Source organism: Oncorhynchus mykiss, chromosome 23, assembly GCF_013265735.2.
Source record: "Oncorhynchus mykiss isolate Arlee chromosome 23, USDA_OmykA_1.1, whole genome shotgun sequence".
NCBI classification, from domain to species: domain Eukaryota; kingdom Metazoa; phylum Chordata; class Actinopteri; order Salmoniformes; family Salmonidae; genus Oncorhynchus; species Oncorhynchus mykiss.
The window spans coordinates 40,539,926-40,562,112 of NC_048587.1; the positions used below are offsets into that span (position 1 = coordinate 40,539,926).

At 40.2% G+C, this 22,187-nt stretch overlaps 1 protein-coding gene across 5 annotated transcripts; it reads right to left on the reverse strand.

The window, feature by feature from the left end:
• Positions 1 to 306: 306 nt before the first annotated feature.
• On the reverse strand, positions 307 to 14,843 carry LOC110502764 (cytochrome c oxidase assembly protein COX11, mitochondrial). Of its 5 annotated transcripts, none has more exons than XM_021581035.2 (5): positions 14,732 to 14,843; positions 3,229 to 3,625; positions 2,700 to 2,855; positions 2,173 to 2,298; positions 307 to 810 (listed from the first exon to the last, which is right to left on the reverse strand). In XM_021581035.2, exons 2-5 carry the CDS (start codon positions 3,559 to 3,561, stop codon positions 610 to 612), a joined length of 816 nt encoding a protein of 271 aa, XP_021436710.2. In that variant the 5' UTR covers positions 3,562 to 3,625; positions 14,732 to 14,843; the 3' UTR covers positions 307 to 609. The 5 variants fall into 5 exon arrangements, with proteins under 5 accessions (XP_021436710.2, XP_021436706.2, XP_021436708.2 ...); XM_021581031.2 differs by lacking the exon at positions 14,732 to 14,843 and adding an exon at positions 9,483 to 9,635; XM_021581033.2 differs by lacking the exon at positions 14,732 to 14,843 and adding an exon at positions 9,394 to 9,563.
• Between the last annotated feature and the right edge of the window lie 7,344 nt (positions 14,844 to 22,187).

Here is a 22,187-nt window from a genome sequence, read left to right on the forward strand (position 1 = left end):
TTCGTGAAAATGTTGCCTGCTGTTAGCAGAGCCTAGCATAGCAATATGCCATGATAAACTTACACAAATGCTTGTCTAGCGTTGGCTGTAAAGCATATTTTGAAAATCTGAGATGACAGTGTGATTAACAAAAGGCTAAGCTGTGTCTCAATATATTTAATTTGTGATTTTCATGAATAGGAAGATTTATGTCCACGGCATTATGCTAATTAGTTTGAGGCTATGATTACGCTCCCGGATCCGAGTTTGAGAGTCACAAGAAGTTTTTAAATGGGGGGGGGGGTAGAACAGTCTGATTAGTCCTCATAGCTCAAATCATAATTTATTTGATTGAAGAACACTGTACAGTCTTAAAGACACTTGATAAGTGTCATCACATGGACAACATTTTTACATAACCCCTTCTCTGTACATTATCATTTTCGTATATTATCTTTGCATTATCAGATTCAGGGATGAATGACTATTACAGCAATCATCTGTGTCTAATACACACACCTTAACATTTTGTGTAACATCCTGTAGATCCACGATATGGATTGAATGCCTGTATATATTGGACTAACTCAGCATCTCTGAGGAGAACAATAAATAGTATGAGGCCAATCTTCAGCTGTGTAGGGAAATCGGACTATATCCGGGGAGGGGTAGTTTCTGTCCCTCCTTGGCCTCGAAGAAGGTGTATGAGAGTGTGATGGTGTCGACACGGGCCATACGTGGGTCCTCGTCAAACTCAGGGTCGATGTAAAAGAACACGGGCATGTCCACTTCCTCTTTAGGGTTCAACCGCTGCTCCTCAAAACAGAAACACTGGGAGGGGAGAAGAGATTCGATATCGAGGTAAATATCAGAGGTTCAATTTAGGTCAGGAGTCCCCACAACAAACTAAATAATGTATATGAAGCTGTGTGTGAGTCAGTGTTGTGTTCAAGACCACCTAAAGCGAGACCTGTCTCAACACTGATGTGAGCTGCAGTGCTTACCCAAAAAAGTATTGCAGACTGACAATCAATGAAGAGGTGCATACAACACTCCTTCCGTGGCCTCAAACTGCTCTTAAACACCAGTAAAACCAAATGCATGCTTTTCAACCGTTCGCTGCCTGCACCCGCACGCCTGACTAGCATCACCACCCTGGATGGTTCCGACCTAGAATATGTGGACATCTATAAGTACCTAGGTGTCTGGCTAGACTGTAAACTCTCCTTCCAGACTCATATCAAACATCTCCAATCTAAAATAAAATCTAGAGTCGGCTTTCTATTCCGCAACAAAGCCTCCTTCACTCACGCCGCCAAACTTAACCTAGTAAAACTGACTATCCTACCGACCCTCGACTTTGGCGATGGAAGCTATTTTGTAGATGACAATACTCTACTCAGCAAACTGGATGCAGTTTATCACAGTGCCATCCATTTTGTTACTAAAGCACCTTATACCACTGCGACCTTTATGCTCTAGTCCGCTGGCCCACGCTACATATTCGTCGCCAGACCCACTGGCTCCAGGTCATCTACAAGTCTTTGCTAGGTAAAGCCCCGCCTTATCTCAGCTCACCGGTCACCATAGCAGCACGCGCTCCAGCAGGTATATCGCACTGGTCACCCCCAAAGCAAATTCCTCTTTTGGCCGCCTTTCCTTCCAGTTCTCTGCCAATGACTGGAACGAACTGCAAAAATCACTGAAGCTGGAGACTCATATCTCCCTCACTAGCTTTAAGCACCAGCTATCAGAGCAGCTCATAGATCACTGCACCTGTACATAGCCCATCCAACTACCTCATCCCAATACTGTATTTATTTATCTTGCTGCTTTGCACCCCAGTATCGTTACTCGCACATTCATCTTCTGCACATCTATTCACTCCAGTGTTTAATTGGTATATTGTAATTACTTCGCTACCATGGCCTATTTATTGCCTTACCTCCCTTATCTTACCTCATCTGCACACACTGTATATATATTTTCTACTGTATTATTGATCGTATGTTTGTTTATCCCATGTGTAACTGTGTTGTTGTATGTGTCGAACTGCTTTGCTTTATCTTGGCCAGGTCGCAGTTGTAAATGAGAACTTGTTCTCAACTAGCCTACCTGGTTAAATAAAGGTGAAATATATATATATATTTTTTTAAATAAAATAAATGACATGGACTACATGTTCATCAGTACCTGTATCTTGTTGAAGTACTGTCCAGCCTCAAAGGGCACAACGTTGTAGGTGGAGATCCCAATAACAGGTTTGTCTGTAGGGTTCTTGGCTCTGTAGAAGGCCAGGGCAGTCTCTCCTGGAACCACCTGGAACACAACATACGCAATAAATACCTATATTGTAACACACATAAAATACCTATTGTAACAACACAAACATACTTGTGACCAATGTCTTGACTTAATTGTGGAAACGCATCTATATGTCCATATGTTTTTCTTGTTCACCTGCCTGGGGACTGCCGATGGATATTAGCTGTTGGCTAAATCTGGTACAACGTATCTTTTCTCAAGTGTACTGAAAGTTATGTTTTGTTGTTCATTGTCCCTGTTCAAAAAAACATAATAATAATAAGATAACTAAAACACACAATAAGGATTTGTTTTCTGCTAAAAGTAATGGTTTAATTGTCAGTCTTCTAATGTATCCTCCTTACTGGGTGTGTGTGGAGGGAGAGCGAGTGAGCACTATATTAAGCATGTCTTACGTATATCTCAGACTGCTGCGGGCGGAAGTTCCACTGCATGCTGGCGTGTGTGTCAGCGTTGAAGGTGATCTTAATGATGCGGTCCATCACCGGCGTCATCGTCTCCACCTGCTCTGCATCGTGACCTGCCACCGCCGTCCCACCCAGACCGGACGCCTAGAGACAGACACACAACAGATGAGACACTCAGCTATCTAATAAATCCATCCATCTTTCACCCACTATTTTCAGGTCTTCTTGTAATACTTAGTTCCAGATTTAATGAAAGCTTCTATAATGACTTGTAAGCAAACCAGCAATTTGAGATGTGCTACTATATCTACCTCCACAAATAAAACATTAAAAATCTTCAAGTGGCAGTACTACTGTATCAAACATTGTATGTCTCTCTGGGTCCATCTCTGCTCTCCTACCCGTCCCAGAGCCATATAGTTTAACATGGACGACATTTTGAATTACAGTGTCATGTAAATACATAATGCAGAAACTTTAATGTCCATACTCTCTAAATATATGATTCTGCTCCTACCTGGCAGTAGAGTCTGTAGAGGGGTACAGCAGCGTAGGACATGCCGATCATCCCCACCCCCGCAGCAGCGATATACGTCAGCACCGTCTTGTTCCTCTTCCTCCACTCATCCTCCTGCTGCTTGGTCTGGCTCTTCCAACTCTTGGCCCCCCGTATTTGGGTGTTGAGGCGTGAGGGAAGCCTCCTACAGAGGAACCACTGGGCGTAGCTGTGGAGGCCCCTGGCTCCCTTGCCCTGAAGACCCCTGATACAGGTCTGTATGTTTGAGGATGTCCGTAAGACAGAGTTCTTTGAGCAGCATAGGGACTCACGGACAAGGATGGGGAGTAGCATGACTGCAGTGGGTTTATAAGTTCAAGCTTCAGTCGAGTCAGATGCTGCTCCTATCTGGGTTCACCTGGGTGTGAAAACATTGAAATGTGTTAACGTGAATGTTTCTGAACTAACTAAACTTTCATGTTGATAACTGATAGGTTCAGGGATCGATTGGGCTAAACTGACAGCACCACTTCAGCAGTGTTAAGGCATAACAACAAGTCTAGCTACAGTTGAAGTCGGAAGTTTACATACACTCAGGTTGGAGTCATTAAAACACATTTTTCAACCACTCCACAAATTTCTTGTTAACTATAGTTTTGGCAAGTCGGTTAGGACATCACATTTTGCATGACACAAGTAATTTATCCAAAAACTGTTTATAGACAGATTATTTAACTTCACAGTATCACAATTCCAGTGAGTCAGAGGTTTACATACACTAAGTTGACTGCCTTTAAACAGCTTGGACAATTCAAGAAAATTATGTAATGGCTTTAGAAGCTTATGATAGGCTAATTGACATCATTTGAGTCAATTGGAGGTGTACCTTCAAACTCAGTGCCTCTGCTTGACATGTGAAAGTCAAAAGAAACCAACCTCTGGTTTTAAGTCTGGTTCATCCTTGGGAGCAATTTCCAAATGCCTGACGGTACCACGTTAATCTCCACAAACAATAGCATGAAAGTATAAACACCATGGGACCATGCAGCCATCATAACGCTCAGGAAGGAGACACATTCTGTCTCCTAGAAATGTACGTGCTTTGGTGTGAAAATTGTAAATCAATCCCAGAACAACAGCAATGGACCTTGTGAAGATGCTGGAGGAAACAGGTACAAAAGTATCTACAGTGCCTTGCAAAAGTATTCGGCCCCCTTGAACTTTGCGACCTTTTGCCACATTTCAGGCTTCAAACATAAAGATATAAAACTGTATTTTTTTGTGAAGAATCAACAACAAGTGGGACACAATCATGAAGTGGAACGACATTTATTGGATATTTCAAACTTTTTTAACAAATAAAAAACTGAAAAATTGGGCGTGCAAAATTATTCAGCCCCTTTACTTTCAGTGCAGCAAACTCTCTCCAGAAGTTCAGTGAGGATCTCTGAATGATCCAATGTTGACCTAAATGACTAATGATGATAAATACAATCCACCTGTGTGTAATCAAGTCTCCGTATAAATGCACCTGCACTGTGATAGTCTCAGAGGTCCGTTAAAAGCGCAGAGAGCATCATGAAGAACAAGGAACACACCAGGCAGGTCCGAGATACTGTTGTGAAGAAGTTTAAAGCCGGATTTGGATACAAAAAGATTTCCCAAGCTTTAAACATCCCAAGGAGCACTGTGCAAGCGATAATATTGAAATGGAAGGAGTATCAGACCACTGCAAATCTACCAAGACCTGGCTGTCCCTCAACTTTCAGCTCATACAAGGAGAAGACTGATCAGAGATGCAGCCAAGAGGCCCATGATCACTCTGGATGAACTGCAGAGATCTACAGCTGAGGTGGGAGACTCTGTCCATAGGACAACAATCAGTCGTATATTGCACAAATCTGGCCTTTATGGAAGAGTGGCAAGAAGAAAGCCATTTCTTAAAGATATCCATAAAAAGTGTCGTTTAAAGTTTGCCACAAGCCACCTGGGAGACACACCAAACATGTGGAAGAAGGTGCTCTGGTCAGATGAAACCAAAATTGAACTTTTTGGCAACAATGCAAAACGTTATGTTTGGCGTAAAAGCAACACAGATGAACACACCATCCCCACTGTCAAACATGGTGGTGGCAGCATCATGGTTTGGGCCTGCTTTTCTTCAGCAGGGACAGGGAAGATGGTTAAAATTGATGGGAAGATGGATGGAGCCAAATACAGGACCATTCTGGAAGAAAACCTGATGGAGTCTGCAAAAGACCTGAGACTGGGACGGAGATTTGTCTTCCAACAAGACAATGATCCAAAACATAAAGCAAAATCTACAATGGAATGGTTCAAAAATAAACATATCCAGGTGTTAGAATGGCCAAGTCAAAGTCCAGACCTGAATCCAATCGAGAATCTGTGGAAAGAACTGAAAACTGCTGTTCACAAATGCTCTCCATCCAACCTCACTGAGCTCGAGCTGTTTTGCAAGGAGGAATGGGAAAAAATTTCAGTCTCTCGATGTGCAAAACTGATAGACATACCCCAAGCGACTTACAGCTGTAATCGCAGAAAAAGGTGGCGCTACAAAGTATTAACTTGAGGGGGCTGAATAATTTTGCACGCCCAATTTTTCAGTTTTTGATTTGTTAAAAAAGTTTGAAATATCCAATAAATGTCGTTCCACTTCATGATTGTGTCCCACTTGTTGATTCCTCACAAAAAAATACAGTTTTATATCTTTATGTTTGAAGCCTGAAATGTGGCAAAAGGTCGCAAAGTTCAAGGAGGCCGAATACTTTCGCAAGGCACTGTATATCCACAGTAAAACGAGTCCTATATCGTCATAACCTGATAGGCCGCTCAACAAGGAAGCCACTGCTCCAAAAAAGCCAGACTACGGTTTGCAACTGCACATGGAGAAATGTCCTCTGGTCTGTTGAAACACAAATAGATCTGTTTGGCCATAACGACCATCATTATGTTTGTAGGAAAAAGGGGAAGCTTGCAAGCCGAAGAACACCATCCCAACCGCGAAGCACGGGGGTGGCAGCATCCTGTTGTGGGGGTGCTTTGCTGCAGGAGGGACTGGTGCACTTCACAAAATAGATGACATCATGAGGGAGGAAAATTATGTGGATATTTTGAAGCAACATCAAGACATCAGTCAGGAAATTAAAGCTTGGTCACAAATGGGTCTTCCAAATGGACAATGACTCCAAGCATACTTCCAAAGTTGTCAAAAAAAAAGACTTAAGGACAACAAAGTCAAGGTATGGGAGTGGCCATCACAAAGCCCTGACCTCAACTGAAAAAGCGTGTGAGCAAGGAGGCCTACAAACCTACACTAGCTCTGTAAGGAGGAATGGGCCAAAAGTCACCGAAACGTTTGACCCAAGTTAAACAACTTAAAAGGCAATGTTACCAAATACTAATTGAGTATGTATGTAAACCTCTGACCCACTGTGAATGTGATGAAAGCTGAAATATTTCTCTACTATTATTCTGACATTTCACATTCTTAAAATAAAGTGGTGACCCTAAATTACCTAAAACAGGAAATTTTTACAAGGATTAAATGTCAGGAATTGTGAAAAACTGAGTTTAAATGTATTTGGCTAAGGTGTATGTAAACTTCTGACTTCAACTGTAGCTAATGCCGGTTCACTGCACTACAATAACCTGTCACTGGTAAAAATACAGATAAAAACAGAATTTATAAAACATATTTGGTAAAGCAAGGAAGCAAAACCCTTCGCTAGCTAGTAAGACAGTCTGTTAGCTAATGTGATGCTCCATTAGCCCTTACAGGATAAGTACTGTTTTGCGTAGCACAGAATTCTCCACAGGCTTAAGTTGGCGATACGATCTTCGTTCTCGATTCGCCCAAACATATCTTCTAAAATATCAGTGTTCAGTTGCAGGTGGTTTGTTTGAATTTAGAAAAAGCTCAGTTATTAAAATAAATGGTTTGTTTTTTTGCTCCATGAAGTAATCCAACAATGTGTATGCTGCCATCTTGCCTATTTATAAATGTATATTTAAACTATTTATATATCTTCTTTCATTGGGCGTTCAAGCTTTTCAGTTGTCAAGTCGGCCTTTTAAAGTGTGTTGCATTATGGGGATAAACATTCATCGCCTGCATTGTGGGAGGCTCTATTGTCAATCAATCATTAAGGTGTTTTTGATGCGAACATGACCAAAGACATGACAAACAGGAACCAACTCTGCCGCAATTCATGTATTCAGTGGATATGTAGAAATGAATGTAATATAATGGTCTCTCACCAATTTATGTTCAACAGACACACATTTTCAGTTTGTGAGTGTGTGATATGGGGGTTGGAGACAACTTTTATAAACACTGTCATGTTGCACTGAACCTTGCGGGTGGAAATCCACATCAGTGTCCGACTTTCGGCTGTTACAGATGCACCTCCCCCGACTTCACTCTTAGACTTTCATCAACCACAGGAGGCTGCTGAGGAGAGAATAGCTCTATAACGGCTGGAATGGAGCAAATGGAATAGCTGTGTTTGAGGTATTTCCAGTCATTACCACAAGCCCGTTCTCCCCAATTAAGGTACTAACAACATCCTGTGTCATCAACAGTCTGTTGCATTCACCACTAAAACTAGCCCAATGACTGAGACAGGTGTGTCCACACCAAAGTGCTGAATGCCATGACACAACTGTCTCAATTAATGAGGGAAGAGTTAAAATAGACAAGATGGAGTACAAGGTTGGATTAGTTCATGGAACAAAACATTGATTTCTTTAAAAGCTGCAATATGTTACTTTTTGGGGGACCCAGCCATATTCACATACAAATGTGCATTATAGATCTGTCACTCATATTGAAAGCAAGTCTAAGAAGCGGTATATGTTCTATGTGCATTACTTCTATACTTCCCGTTCATAACTTTCGTTTTTGCATGTTTTACTTTCAGTTTGGTACACCAGCTTCAAAAAGCTGAAAATAAAAAAAATTGCAGTAAAAGTAAAGATACCTTGAAAAAGAAAATAACTAAAGTAAAAGTAACCTAGTAAAATACTACTTGTGTAAAAGTCTAAAAGTATTTGGTTTAAAATGTACTTAAGTATCAAAAGTATAAATCATTTAAAATGTGTTACATTAAGCAAACTAGACGACACGATTCTTGTTTTTTTATATATATATTTACGGGTAGCCAGGAGCGCAGTTCAACACTCAGACATCATTTACAAACGAAGCATGTGTTTAGTGAGTCTGCCAGATCAGAGGCAGTAGGGATGACCAGGAATGTTCTCTTTATAAATGCGCGAATTAGACAATAGTGAAAGACTAATTAGACAAGTACTTGTGGGTGTCAGGGAAAATATATGGAGTAAAACGTACATAATTTTCTTTAGGAATGTAGTAAAGTAAAAGCTGTCAAAAATATAAATAGTAATATAAAGTACAGATATACACACACACACACACACACACCCCCCCCCCCCCCCCCCCCCCCGACTTAAGTAGTACTTTAAAGTATTTTTTACTTTAGTACTTTACACCACTGCATTTTTGGTTATGGAAAATACATTTCACAGTGGTTTAGATGGTAAAATGATTCCCTACACTATACACTACTTGCTTGCTGTCACAAACTGAAATTATGGGAATTATTCGAATTTTAACAACCAGGAAAAGGAGGAGCGATTTCTGTATAGTACGTATTTAATAACGGAGCATTTTCTGAATTCAAACGAAAAACCTGCAACTGGAGAGGGACATACATGTTAGAAGATACGTGTTTGACCGAATCGAGAACGAAGTTATCACAAAGTTAAGGTTGGTCGAAAATTCAGTGCTACGCCAAACGGTACTTATCATGTAAGGCTAATGGAGCATCATTAGCAGTTACAATCTGCTAGCTAACAAGACATAACAGTAGAGTAACGTTACCTCTTGAGCTGTGAAAATAAAGACAGACATGGTTGGCCAGAATATTCTCAACACAGCCGATGTGAAAGAGCATTGAGAAACCCCTTAATATTATAATCTCGCTAATTTAGCTACACAATATAACATATAACTACTATAGCTAACTACTGTTCGTTTCTAAAAAAAAATCCATAGGAAACAATTATTCATTAGTAAACATGCGCAGGCTAATGTAGCTAGCTACGGGTAAGTTGCTTTGGTAGCTACAAACTACATATAAATCGTACCTGCTCATGCCGCCAAGGTCTCGTTTAGTGTTGATACTGCCCAAAGTCAATACGATAGGTAACGTTAGATGATAGTGTTAATAACTCACCAAGTAAATTCAGCTCCCACACAACCTTGGATTGTACATTACAAAACATAAGAAAAGCATGGTCCGGCGGTTTATCGTCTCCCCCTTGATACGAGGACCATAATCATAGGTTCCGGGCAGTGCTATTGTTCCGCCAGCTCTTCTTTTTCTTCAAATGTTTTAGGTGCCTACCGCCACCTACTGTATTGGCAGTGTATCAGCCTACTAATCTGTAGTACAGTATGAATTCATTACACTTTGTGAAAAAAATACAAATACAAATGACCAACTAACCCTGCACCCATTAAAACCTCAAAACTATTCCATTACTTTGGCCCCATCTGATCCTGTTCAAAACATCTTGTACACCCAAGTACTTCTCTGCAGCTGCCACCACATCTATCCTCTCTGATTTACATGTCATTCCTGCAGTACTTGACAACCATGGCCAAGAGCACCAAACAAAAACAACCTTAACGAAGCACAGGTTATTCCGATCACTCTATTGGCCTCGGCCTACTCATAGGGATCCTCTTAAGAGCCCTCACCCTGGACCCATCTTCCTCTACTACTCTCTTCACTACCTCAGCATAGGACACCTTTGTGGACTACTCTGATCCTGGCAACCTCAACCTGCCTTTCTCTCATTGGACACCTCTGATTGCCATCACCATGGGTACCTCACATCTAGGAATCAGATCCATAAGGTAAAAAAATCCCACTCCCACTGGGCCAGGAATATCTTTGTCATCATCAAGATGAGGCTCAAACTCAGCGGTCTTCACCGAAGCTGCCACCGCAGTTAATTCACCCTCACTCTCGTCATGTTCAAGTTCCTTCTGTAGCTCTTCCAAAAGATCTGTGTGATCCACCACTCCATATTCACTCAAAACATGTTCCACTTGTCTCCTTTTTATCCATGTCCTCCATCTTACTCCCACCTCATGACCACACCGACAGCCATTCCTCTTCCCTCAACCTTTCTTGACAATAATTAGCTATTTAACACACAATCACTTAGAAAATTAGTACATCCAAATTCCAAATATGATTATACATAGAGGAAATGCATTCAACACAGGAAATAGTACCAAAAGCTACATTAGATGGTCTGTATTTCTCCTTCGCCAGCTACTGTAGTAGGCTACTTAAACCCGCATTCACAACTTGTTAACACACATTCAGAATTATAATTATTGGAATAGCCCTGAAATGCTAAGTCTGTATATAGCCTTTGCTTGCAGAAAATGTATTCAGAGAAAACCTGTGGGAAGTTGACTGTTGACTTGAATGCAATGAGAGCTGAAGAGAGAAGCCCAATTCGTCTGAAATTCGGACTCATTTCAGCAGGTGGCGTTTTTTAGTTGTTTCGCCCACCAAGCAAGGATTTTTTTCTATGCGGGTCAATGTGTCGACCGAATTTCGTCATTTAAAAAAATTAATGGCTTATTTGCTACGTGAGGTTTATTTGATTGAATATACGTTTTGTAATGCTTATGTTGTACTGATTTAAGTAGTTGACGTGACATCCCGGGCAACTTTTGGGGGAAAAAACACTTTATATTGGAGTTTATATTGATCTCGAGATGGCTATGCATATTCATGGGATGACGCTAGTAGCATCTCTCCAGTGGTGAAAAAAGTACCCAATTGTCATACTAGAGTAAAAGTATAGATATCTCAATAGAAAGTTACAAGTAAAAGTTACCCAGTAAAATACTACTTGAGTAAAAGTTTTAAAGTATTTGGTTCTAGATATTGTAATGAAACAGCAGGGAGCAGGTCTCGAACCCTCAACCTTCTAGCCCGAGGTCCAGCGTGCTATCGACTGTGCCGCAAAAGCATGCTCGTGCGGCAGTGTCTTATAAACTCAGGGTCGTTATAATATACTTAAGTTTGCCATTTGGATAAGGTTGTTGTCAGGGAAACCACTCCAATGCTCCTTGTGCCCCCTACTGCTGGTCAGGCGTATTTGAAGGATCGGAATGATGTGCAATTAATAAATTGTTTTATTGTGAAATTAATATGTTTGATTTTTAAGGTTAGGGATAAGTGCAGTGCATAGTGTCACTTTTTAGGATGTCAATATAAATGAATGTATGGTTGTGTAATTTTGTATGGTCTTTTAATCATTATGTGTTATTGTTTTTCCCCAGAGGATCACTTTGGAAATAATGGTTTTAATTAATACTTTCAAGTGATATCCTCTGGGTCCACATTTTGCTGTATATGTCTGTTGCCGAAAATAAATTAAAGAAGTATCAAAAGTAAAAGTATGAATAATTTCAAATTCCTTCTTCTGCAAAGCAGTTGGCACCATTTTTCTTGTTTTTAAAATGAATAGCCAGAGGAAAACTCCAACACTCAGACATAATTTACAAAAGATGCATTTGTGTTTAGTTAGTCCGCCAGATCAGAGGCAGAAGGGATGACCATGTGTTGTCTTGATAAGTGCGTGAATTGGACAATTTTCCTGTCCTGCTAAGCATTCAAAATGTAACGAGTACTTTTGGGTGTCAGTGAAAATGTATGAAGTAAAAAGTACATTATTTTCTTTAGGAATGTAGTGAAGTAAAAGTTGTCAAAAATATAAATAGTAAAGTACAGATACCAAAAAAAGATTGCTTTGGCTGTAAAGCGTCATTTCAAAATCTGAGACGACAGGGTGATTAAGTAGTACTTTACACCACCACATCTCTCTCCATTAAATACAGGCAGTTGACGTCAATAACCCTCATCGAATATTCAAAAAAGGATGTGAAAAATTAGATGTATTTATCAATCCAAAGAAAGAAAGAAAGAATAGGCAGGAGCTAGACAGTCCGCCGTGAGCTTTGTGGACTACTCCCATTGTTAGTGCGGAGCGACATGTGTCTTGTCAGTATATACATGATCTTTGATATAATTAATCAGCTATTAAACTGTAACATGGTGGTGGCTCCATGAATTGCAGAAAATAGTGGGTAATAATGTGATTTTGTACTGTGAGCATATTGTTCCATTTGAAATAATTGCTTGTGTGCTCTGATTAGGTGCATGTATGAAGGAGACTGCGCCACCACCATAGAGATAGTCAAGGTCCTTGCAACCTGGGATCCTTAGGACTTCCCTACCCATTGAAGTTGACATTTAAAATGGTTATGGTAAGGATTAAGGTAGGGACATCACACGGACCCTGGATAGCACTAACCTCCAAGGACTCTTCTTTGTATCTGTCCCATTATGCCCTCTGTGAGCACATGGGCAGCGCCATTGAGGCCATCTTAATTTTGAAGTAGTACAGTTTATTCTTCTACTACTTCTATGAGTTGGTAAGCAGACTGAAAGGGTGCATACTGCCACCTGGAGTGTGTTGTTTGAACAGGTATAAAGCCAAGGTTGAAAATGTACTGCCACCTACAGTTATAGAATGTTTCCTCACAAGTATAATTCATTGCCTGATTCCTCCTGATGACCTGGATGGAATTATGTGATCATGCCTTAACTCAAAGGAAGTCCCAACCAGTTGACTACTTCAAAATTGTGAAAGTCCTCAATAGCACTGCCCATGCTAAAACAGGCTTTTGGGCACTAGAGTTGTCTATATATTAAGGCTATGACCGCCACCTGTTTCCTCCAAAATGATGGCGCAGGTGTTAATCTGTAAGTATTCACAGCTGGCTGTGGATTTAGCGAAAGCCAGCCAGGTGGTCGTGTTCCCCTGATCAGACGTTGCTGATGCATGCCAGATCTTACAACGCCTGGATAGGTATTTTACGTATCAGCTAATGCTGCATTGATAACCATGTGGGAAGGTAGTAATTATCAGTGTGTGAAGCGGTAAATACCAGTTGGATGCACGTTGAGAAACGCAGATTGGCTCATGGCAAACAAGCTGCTGCAATCTAGAAGAAAAAGAAACGCACACCTATTTAGATGAGGAAAATAAAGGAGAGCCGCACACTAGGAGCTCAGATGCAAAAATGTAATATCCAACGTTTCGACAGGCAAGCTGTCTTCATCAGGGTATAATCACAAACACTGCGGTATGACTCGTTTATATAGTGTCAAGACACACAGGTGTATGTAATCATGGCCAAGTGTGGCCTAATATCATTGGTTAATTCTCAAATATTAAAATGGCATATAAAGAACAGCATACAAAAAAAGGTAAATCCGTTCAGGAATATATTGGGGTGGTAAATCCGAGTGTATCAATTGATCTCTGCCCCATGAAAATACGACCAAGGGAAGGTCCGAAAACACATTAGAGATTATCATCGGATTTTAGAATGTGCCAATGTTTGTGAACAATTCCCTTAATTTTTTCAGAGCACTTTGAATAGCTGGTAGTTAGAACACAAGAATGTGTCTTTTTGAGAGACTGACCTTGAAAAAGGTCATGTCTCGTTTTGTTTTCAATGGCAATATTAATCTGATCATTTTTGTACCCCCTCTCCTTGAATCTTCTTTGCGTCTCAGCCATATTTCTGTCGAAACCTGAATGATTTTTGCAAATTCTTTTGATTAGACAGAATTGGCTGTAGGGCAAACTATTTTTCAAGGGAAGTGGGTGTCAACTGTCAGCTCTCAACAAACAGTTACGATCAGTAGGTTTCCTGTAAAGATCAGTGTATAGAACATTATTTTTCACACAAGATCAAGAAATCTGATACACATTAAATCAGTTTGCATAGTAAATCTCAAATGATCAGAACAGGAGTTAAGAAAAGCATAAAATGCCTGGAGCTGTTTTGCACCACCCCTCCATAGAAAAAAAATATCAATATAACGATTCCAAATAATGATGTTAGGCAAGAAAACATTTGAGAGGATTGAAAATAGACTTTCTCCATGTGACCCACATACAAATTAGCATAGTTATGAGCCATGGGGGATCCCATAGCAGTACCCTTCGTCTGAATAAATAAACCATTTAGAAACATAGTAGTTGTGTGTGAGTACTATTTCAGCCAATGTTATAATGCAGGCACTGGAAGGTAGTTAATTAGGGTCACGTTGCAGAAGAAAATGTTCCATAGCTTCAATACCACCCTCGTGTGGAATATATTTGTGTATAACGACTCAACATCAAAAGTAACTAACAAGGTATTCTCAGGGAGAGGATCAAGAGATTCAATGATAGAGATCATACTGCTGGTGTCCTTTACGAAGCAAGGAGACATGGGCAAGGCTCAATATCTTGCTTGATACATTAAAGACACTCAGTCCTGTGTGTTCTGGGACCGTGTGAATGGTCCCCTATGCCTCTGAAAGTCGTTTCTTCTTACCCCGTCGGGTGCGGCATCTCGTCGATGAGCGTGCCTGCGGCCACCTCCGCCCTTCGGTCGGCCCAGTCTCTCGTTGAATAAAAAACTGCCACTGGAAGCCGATGAGGCGCTGGTTGTAGAGTGTTGGTCAGACGGGGGTGGATCGAAGTAAGCGTCATTCCTCCTGCGTCTGCCATGGAGAGGAGGAACCTCCTTTGTCAGGGTTTCTCCAGAAGTTTACTTTATCCTCGGCCTTGTCTTTTTTGTCTTGGTTGAATTGATTTTATGTTCCTTTATTTCTGTAGACCACTTGTCTCGGAGTGCTTGGTTAGTTTATCAGTTCATTGAATATGCCATCATCATTAACAGCTATTTGTAGAGCTGTGCGCTTGTCTTTAATCGTGTTAACCATTTCAATAAAATCATTTTTCAACTGGTCAACAATTAATGTAATTAAATCAATAGAGCATTTGTTCAGGATGGCACACCAGCGCTCACATAAATCATCTGCGGGCTGTCCCAATTATCGTTATTTTTGCCACGAGTCCCCGTGGAATAGTGCCTTGACGCACATAATCACTAAGAGTGACTATGTGTAGATGCGTTCTCATCTGGCGCTTAGATAAATGTAACAGTTATTTCGAGGTCAGAATTACCTTCCGGCATGTCAAAAAAGGGACTCCGAAACAATGATCTTATCACGCTCCCTTTGGCTATATTCAAAGTAATCTTGTATGGGTTTATGACGAGAGGCTGCCTGGATCTTTAATTTAAAAACCCTTGCTCCCTTCGGTCTCAACGTAAACTTTGATCTGAATCCATTCTTGTGATTATTGTGACTTTTGCCATTGTAATTGTAAGCTTGTGTAAAATGAATCTATGATCGTATGCTATCCATCTGTTTTTTGTATGCTGTTCTTTGTAGGCCATTTTAATATTTGAGAATTAACTAATGATATTAGGCCACACTTGGCCATGATTACAGACACCTGTGTGTCTTTTGACACTATATCAACGAGTCACCCTTCGGTGTTTGTGATTATACCCTGATGAAGACAGCTTGCCTGTCGAAACGTTGGATATTACATTTTTGCATCTGAGCTCCTAGTGTGCGTCTCTCCTTTATTTTCAACAAGCTGCTGCAACCATAAACTAAAATTACAGCTATCATGCTAGTAAACAAATACGTGTTCAAAAACCATATTAATACATCGTTTTTTATAAAGAATGTTTTGTTACATTTAACTGCTGAAAATGCTTTTAGAGGCCATTTCCTTAGTACGTTACATCAGAGTTCAGCATGTGGGAGAGGTTGGCGCGCAAGGATGATAGACGAGTTTCCCATCAGTAATTACGAGTTAGAGGGGCGTTCAAGTGGATGCTTCACAGTCGTATGTGGTAAATACCACCTTCCAACTTGTCACAAACGCAACATTACCAAATCGTATGTCATAGCAATCTGGTGCCCGACGGCGCAGTCGATGATGTGGTACGCAACCATTGGTTGATGCATGCAACACAACCTAATTCTTGTGACATCCGTGACCGGAAGTGCCAAGGTTAGGTCTTGACCCTGCCTTAGGCCTATCCTAAGAACCATTGTTAGGCTACATAGATTTTACACACTTTAACAATGACAAACAGTATAGCTACAGGTAACTGCCAAAATAAAGGAAACATCAACATAAAGCGTCTTAATAGGACGTTGGACCACCATGAGCCACATCAGCTTCAATGCACCATGGCATAGTCTACAAGAGTCTGGAACTCTATTGGAGGGATGCAACACCATTCTTTATAAGAAATTCCATAATTTGGTGTTTTGTTGATGGTCGTGGAAAATGCTGTCTCAGGTGCTGCTCCAAAATCTCCCATGTGTGTTCATTTGGGTTGAGATCTGGTGACTGTGATGGCCATGGCATAAGGTTTACATTGTGACCACTCGTGCCCTTTGGATGGGAGCATAGCCATGGTAGCCAAAATAATGGCCTGCCCAGCATTTTTATACATGACCCTAAGCATGATTGGAAGTTCATTTCCTAATTAACTCAGGAACCACACCTGTGTGGAAGCAAACACTTCATTTACTCAGGTGTATTCATTATTTTGGCAGTTACCTGTACATTGATTTAAAACTGTTCAGAATAGCACTTCAATATTGTAGGCCTCCTATGCATACTAATAGCGCAGTCCATCACCATTACTTTTGGTCGGGTTGGGTTTTTACTTTTGGTCGGGTTGGTGTATAACGCAAATGTATAGCAACTCAAAGGTTTTGTGTTTAAATCTCATCATGGACAACTTTAGCATTTTAGCTAATTTGCTGACTACTTACTACTTTTTAGCTCCATTGCAACTACTTAGCATATTAGCTAACCCTTGCCTAACTCCTAACCTTAACTCTTAACCCTAACTTCTAGCCTAGCTAACGTTAGCCACATAATTTGTAACATATTATACGAATTGCAATTTGTCACATATACAAATGGATAATGGACATACACAAATGAATACATACCATACGAAATGTAACATGTCATACTAAATTGAGTATGACGGATTTACGTACAGAATAATACAAAATGCTCTGAGACCGGGTTGACACTGCCTATGTTTAATCACTGTTTAAAAGAAGATTGCAGAATTAGGTTGCTGTTAATAAACATTATGTTTGGTTTCAACCTTCCAACTAAAAGTCCCAATACGACAGGTAAAAATGTACATTTATATTTTGGGATATTTTATTTTATTTGATCAGAATTTGACTGAAGTAATGTTGGAAAATCGTTCGGAAAAGTGACAAGAGAAGATCACATGAGTGAATATACGACAAGAGTGAAGCCACTGTCCACATAAGACGGTAAAGAACCACATCATACCGAGTCCTCATTGTTTTTGAATAAATATTTTCACACTCTGAATAAAGTCAACTTATCATCTGACCATATCCTGTGATGTACAGTGTCTAAGTTATAGTGTCTATTTAGTTTTGATAATAATAATACTGCCAGTGCCAATACATATTTGAAAACAATAACATTATGCCTACCTGTGTTGATTTCAATCACAGGCATGTAGCCTTGGCAGGCTATGGCTGGGAAACTCGAAGGAACTCGAATTTCACGAAAGAATACTGTTATGTAGAATGAACGAGACTAGCTAAATTATTTATAAACTGCTCGGGTATATTAGCTACTACTGTTCTCACGTTCGTGAGCTAACATAACAGTCTAATAGGCAGGTACAGTGGCTCCTGTAGGACATATATGGTGAGTCAAAAGTAACAACAACAATCAATAATTCACAAGGGCTACATAGCAAATACAACTGTTTATTATGGATTCTCGAGACAATTAAATTGCCATATGCGAATTGACGCTCTCTAGTCTCGCATGCACATTTTGACGGCGTCTGACTGTGATTTGGGCTTAACCCCTACTAGCTACCCACTAGCAGCCTTGAAACATCACTTATTAGCAGTTCAACATATTCTCATACTGTTACACAAAATCAAGATAAACCTTTACCATCATAGTAGACATTGAACGTCTATAACCAAACTGGCTAAAACTCTGTTGTTGGCCGATGGTAGCTTTAGCTCGCCACATGCTAACCTGAGTACTAACATTACAAGCAGCAGTAACAGTAAATACAGGTATAATGTCTGACACAAACATTGGTTACCATGATATCCTGCAAGTTGTATTGGCCAATAAAGATCAGGAGGTTCAGCAAAATAAAGCCATACTTTGAACTAAACAATGACATTAATCCGATGGGTATTTGATCATTAATTTCTGCAAAACATTGTTGATCTAGCCTAAATCCAAGTGAACTTCGTTTTGCATGGCCCGGTGCACTTAGATAACTGTCTATCTTCATTTTTGATCATCTACTAACAAAATAACATGACAAAACTCTTTTGGCTTTGTAGTATCTACTTATCTGATTGGGGGGGGGGTTCTGCTAAGATAACTTATGGAATTGTTTTAAGATGGTCGTACCATGGATCATTTAGTTATTTGATATGGAATGTTAGGACGCCAGTAAGTAGAAAAAAATAAAAAAAAAATGGGATACAATATTGAATTTGGCCTTTTCTACTATAGCCCATAGAAATACATTGAATAACACATTCATAAATGGCAAAAAAGACAATCAAAAAATAAATAATGAGGAATAAGTTCTGTCCTATATAGGAGATATAACAAAGCTCAGGAAATATATTTTTTTTGGACACATTTTTAACCCCTTTTTTTGTTGGCACAAAACTACTTCCATACTTCCATCAGTTAAACTGGTACTGGGTTACCTTCAGAGAGTCCTGTGACGCTTGTGGTGGTCGTAGAGCAAAACTGAGAACACCATCATGTCTATGAGAGTCTCATCCCAAACAGATGTTTTTGTGAGAAGACCTATTTTCGTGATGTCTGCTGGTCTGACAAACAGCCCTGTAGCTCTGCCACTTTCCACCACCAATGCAGAAGGCCGAAATGTGGTGGATTGAGACGCATCCCATACAAAACACCAGATACATCTCGAGTTTAAACCATAGGCTTAAATAGACAGATTTTGAAGGGGATTTTTTTATGATGTCAATCCTAGTAAATGACTAGCTGTAGTAGACAGAGACGCATGGAATTAGAGTAGTTTAGTATTACCCATTAGGCTCTCTCTCCACAGGGACCTCAACTTAACATTGTTGTCTTTCTTTTCCTTTCTGTTTTTCATACATTTTTATTCCATCTCTCTTTCCCTAATTGCATGGTTGCGTAGTTTTACCTATTTGTTTTTCTGTTCTCCCTCCTTTCAGTCCATCTGTCTCTCCATGATAGCTTATTGGACAGAGGTACAGCTCAGGTGAGTATGTGGGTGTGTTGTGTGTGGCTGTGTGTGTGTGTTTCTTAGATTGTGTGTGTAACGCTGACGCCCCTGACGCCCAGTGACAGTGGAAGGAGAGGTGAGGGGAGGCAGCCAGTGATGGACGGGTATCAGGAGGGATTAGTGGTAAAGGTAGGCAGGCGTGTTCTCTCTCTGTCTAGGCGGATTTCAATCTGTCTCTTTCTCTCTCTGCAGTTACACAGCACCGACCCTGTTTGAACTGCTAGTGCCTCATCTCATCTCCCTCCAAACAACTGACTGCTGTCATCTTCCATGGCTCTGTAATATTTGTGTGTGTGTGTGTCTGTGTGGGTGTCAGTTTATCGCCCTCTGTCCGTGTGTGTGTGTTTGTCTGTGAGAGAAAGTGATTCAGTTTCTCTTTCCCTGCGATGCCACTGCTGCCTAAGGAGGCAGAACGATTCGATGGGCTATCTCTACTTTATTGGTATGTCCATCTTTCTCATTTTCATCCTCTGTTGCTTAATTAATCATCCTCTTCCTCACTCTTTTAAAGTCCCAGTGCAGTCAAAAACGTGATTTCCCAGTTTTTTATAGATATACATTTCTACACTATGAGGTTGGAATAATACTGTGAAATTGTGAAAATGATCATAATGCCCTTTCAGCTTAAAAACGGTTTGAAAAGACCACCTGCAATTTCAGCCTGTTTTGGTGGGAGGGAGTTTTGGCCTTCCTGGTGACATCACCAGTGGCAAATTAGCTAATTAACCAATAAGAAAGAGTTGAAAACCTCTCTGCCAATAACAGCTAGTTTTCAGTTTTCTCCTCCCCACTCAGACCACTCCCAGACAGCCCTAGCAAAATTATTGCTTGAGAAATTGCATAGACAACATTTTTCTGTTATAAAGCTAATTTCCTGCAATTCTGCACATTTTGTCATGGGGCGGAGAGAACATTTTACAGTTTAAAGCTAGTTTTCTGCAATTCCACATATTTTGCCATGGCTTTTGCCTTGTTCTTTTGCTATCTGAGTGACTTAAAATGTATAACAAAATCTAAAATATACCATGACATTTTTGGAATTTTTCAATCTTTTTAATTTTTTCAACTGGTTGTTAGTTCTCAAAGATTATATTATTTATAAAAATACATAGCTCCATTATCTTTTTTCTACATACTTTATATCTGGTTTTAGTCATTTAACACTGAAAGCATTTTATTATTCATATATATATATATATAAACTCTGCAAAAAAAGAAACGTCCTCTCATATCAACTGTGTTTATTTTCAGCAAACTTAACATGTGTAAATATTTGAATGAACATAACAAGATTCAACAACTGAGACATAAACTGAACAAAGGGGGGTCAAAATCAAAGTAACAGTCAGTATCTGGTGTGGCCACCAGCTGCATTAAGTACTGCAGTGTACCTCCTCCTCATGGACTGCACCAAATTTGCCAGTTCTTGCTGTGAGATGTTACCCCACTCTTCCTCCAAGGCACCTGCAAGTTTCTGGACATTTCTGGGGGGAATGGCCCTAGCCCTCATCCTACGATCCAACAGGTTCCAGACGTGCTCAATGGCCGAACACTGACATGCCTGTCTTGCAGGAAGTCACCCACAGAACGAGCAGTATGGGTATGGCTGGTGGCATTGTCATGCTGGAGGGTCATAGGCGCATAGGCGACATTGTTGCCGGTGATGTCTGGTCAGGACCTGCCTTACAACAGGCCTACAAGCCCGTATGGTTCATTGAACAAGCATGGGAAACAGTGTATAAACCCTTTACAATGATTTTTACGAATTATCTTTGAAAGACCTGAAAAGGGTATGTTTCTTTTTTTGCTGAGTTTATATTTACACTAACAGTTTGGGGTCACTTAGAAATGTCATTGTTTTTGAAAGAAAAGCTATTTTTTGTCCATTAAAATAACATCAAATTGATCAGAAATATAATGAAGACATTGTTAATGTTGTAAATGACTATTGTAGCTGGAAACGGCAGAATTTGGAATATCTACATAGGCATACAGAGGCCCATTATCAGCAATTATCACTCCTGTTTTCCAATGGCACACTGTGTTAGGTAATCCAATTTTATAATTTTAAAAGTCTAATTGATCATTAGAAAGCCCTTTTGCAATTACGTTAGCACAGCTGAAAACTCTTTTTCTGATTAAAGAAGCAATAACACTGGCCTTCTTTAGACTAGTTAAGTATCTGGAGCATTAGCATTTGTGGGTTTGATTACAGGCTCAAAATGGCCAGAAACAAAGACCTTTCTTCTGAAACTTGTTAGTCTATTCTTGTTCTGAGAAATGAAGGCTATTCCATGCGAGAAATTGCCAATAAACTGAAGATCTCGTACAGGGCTGTGTTGTACACCCTTCACAGAACAGCGCAAACTGGCTCTAACCAGAATAGAAAGAGGAGTGAGAGGCCCAGGTGCACAACTGAGCAAGAGGACAAGTACATTAGAGTGTCTAGTTTGAGAAACTGACAAGTCCTCAACTGGCAGCTTCATTAAATAGTACCAGCAAAACACCAGTCTCAACATCAACAGTGAAGAGGCGACTCTGGGATGCTGGCCTTCTAGACAGAGTTGCAAAGAAAAAGCCATATCTCAGACTG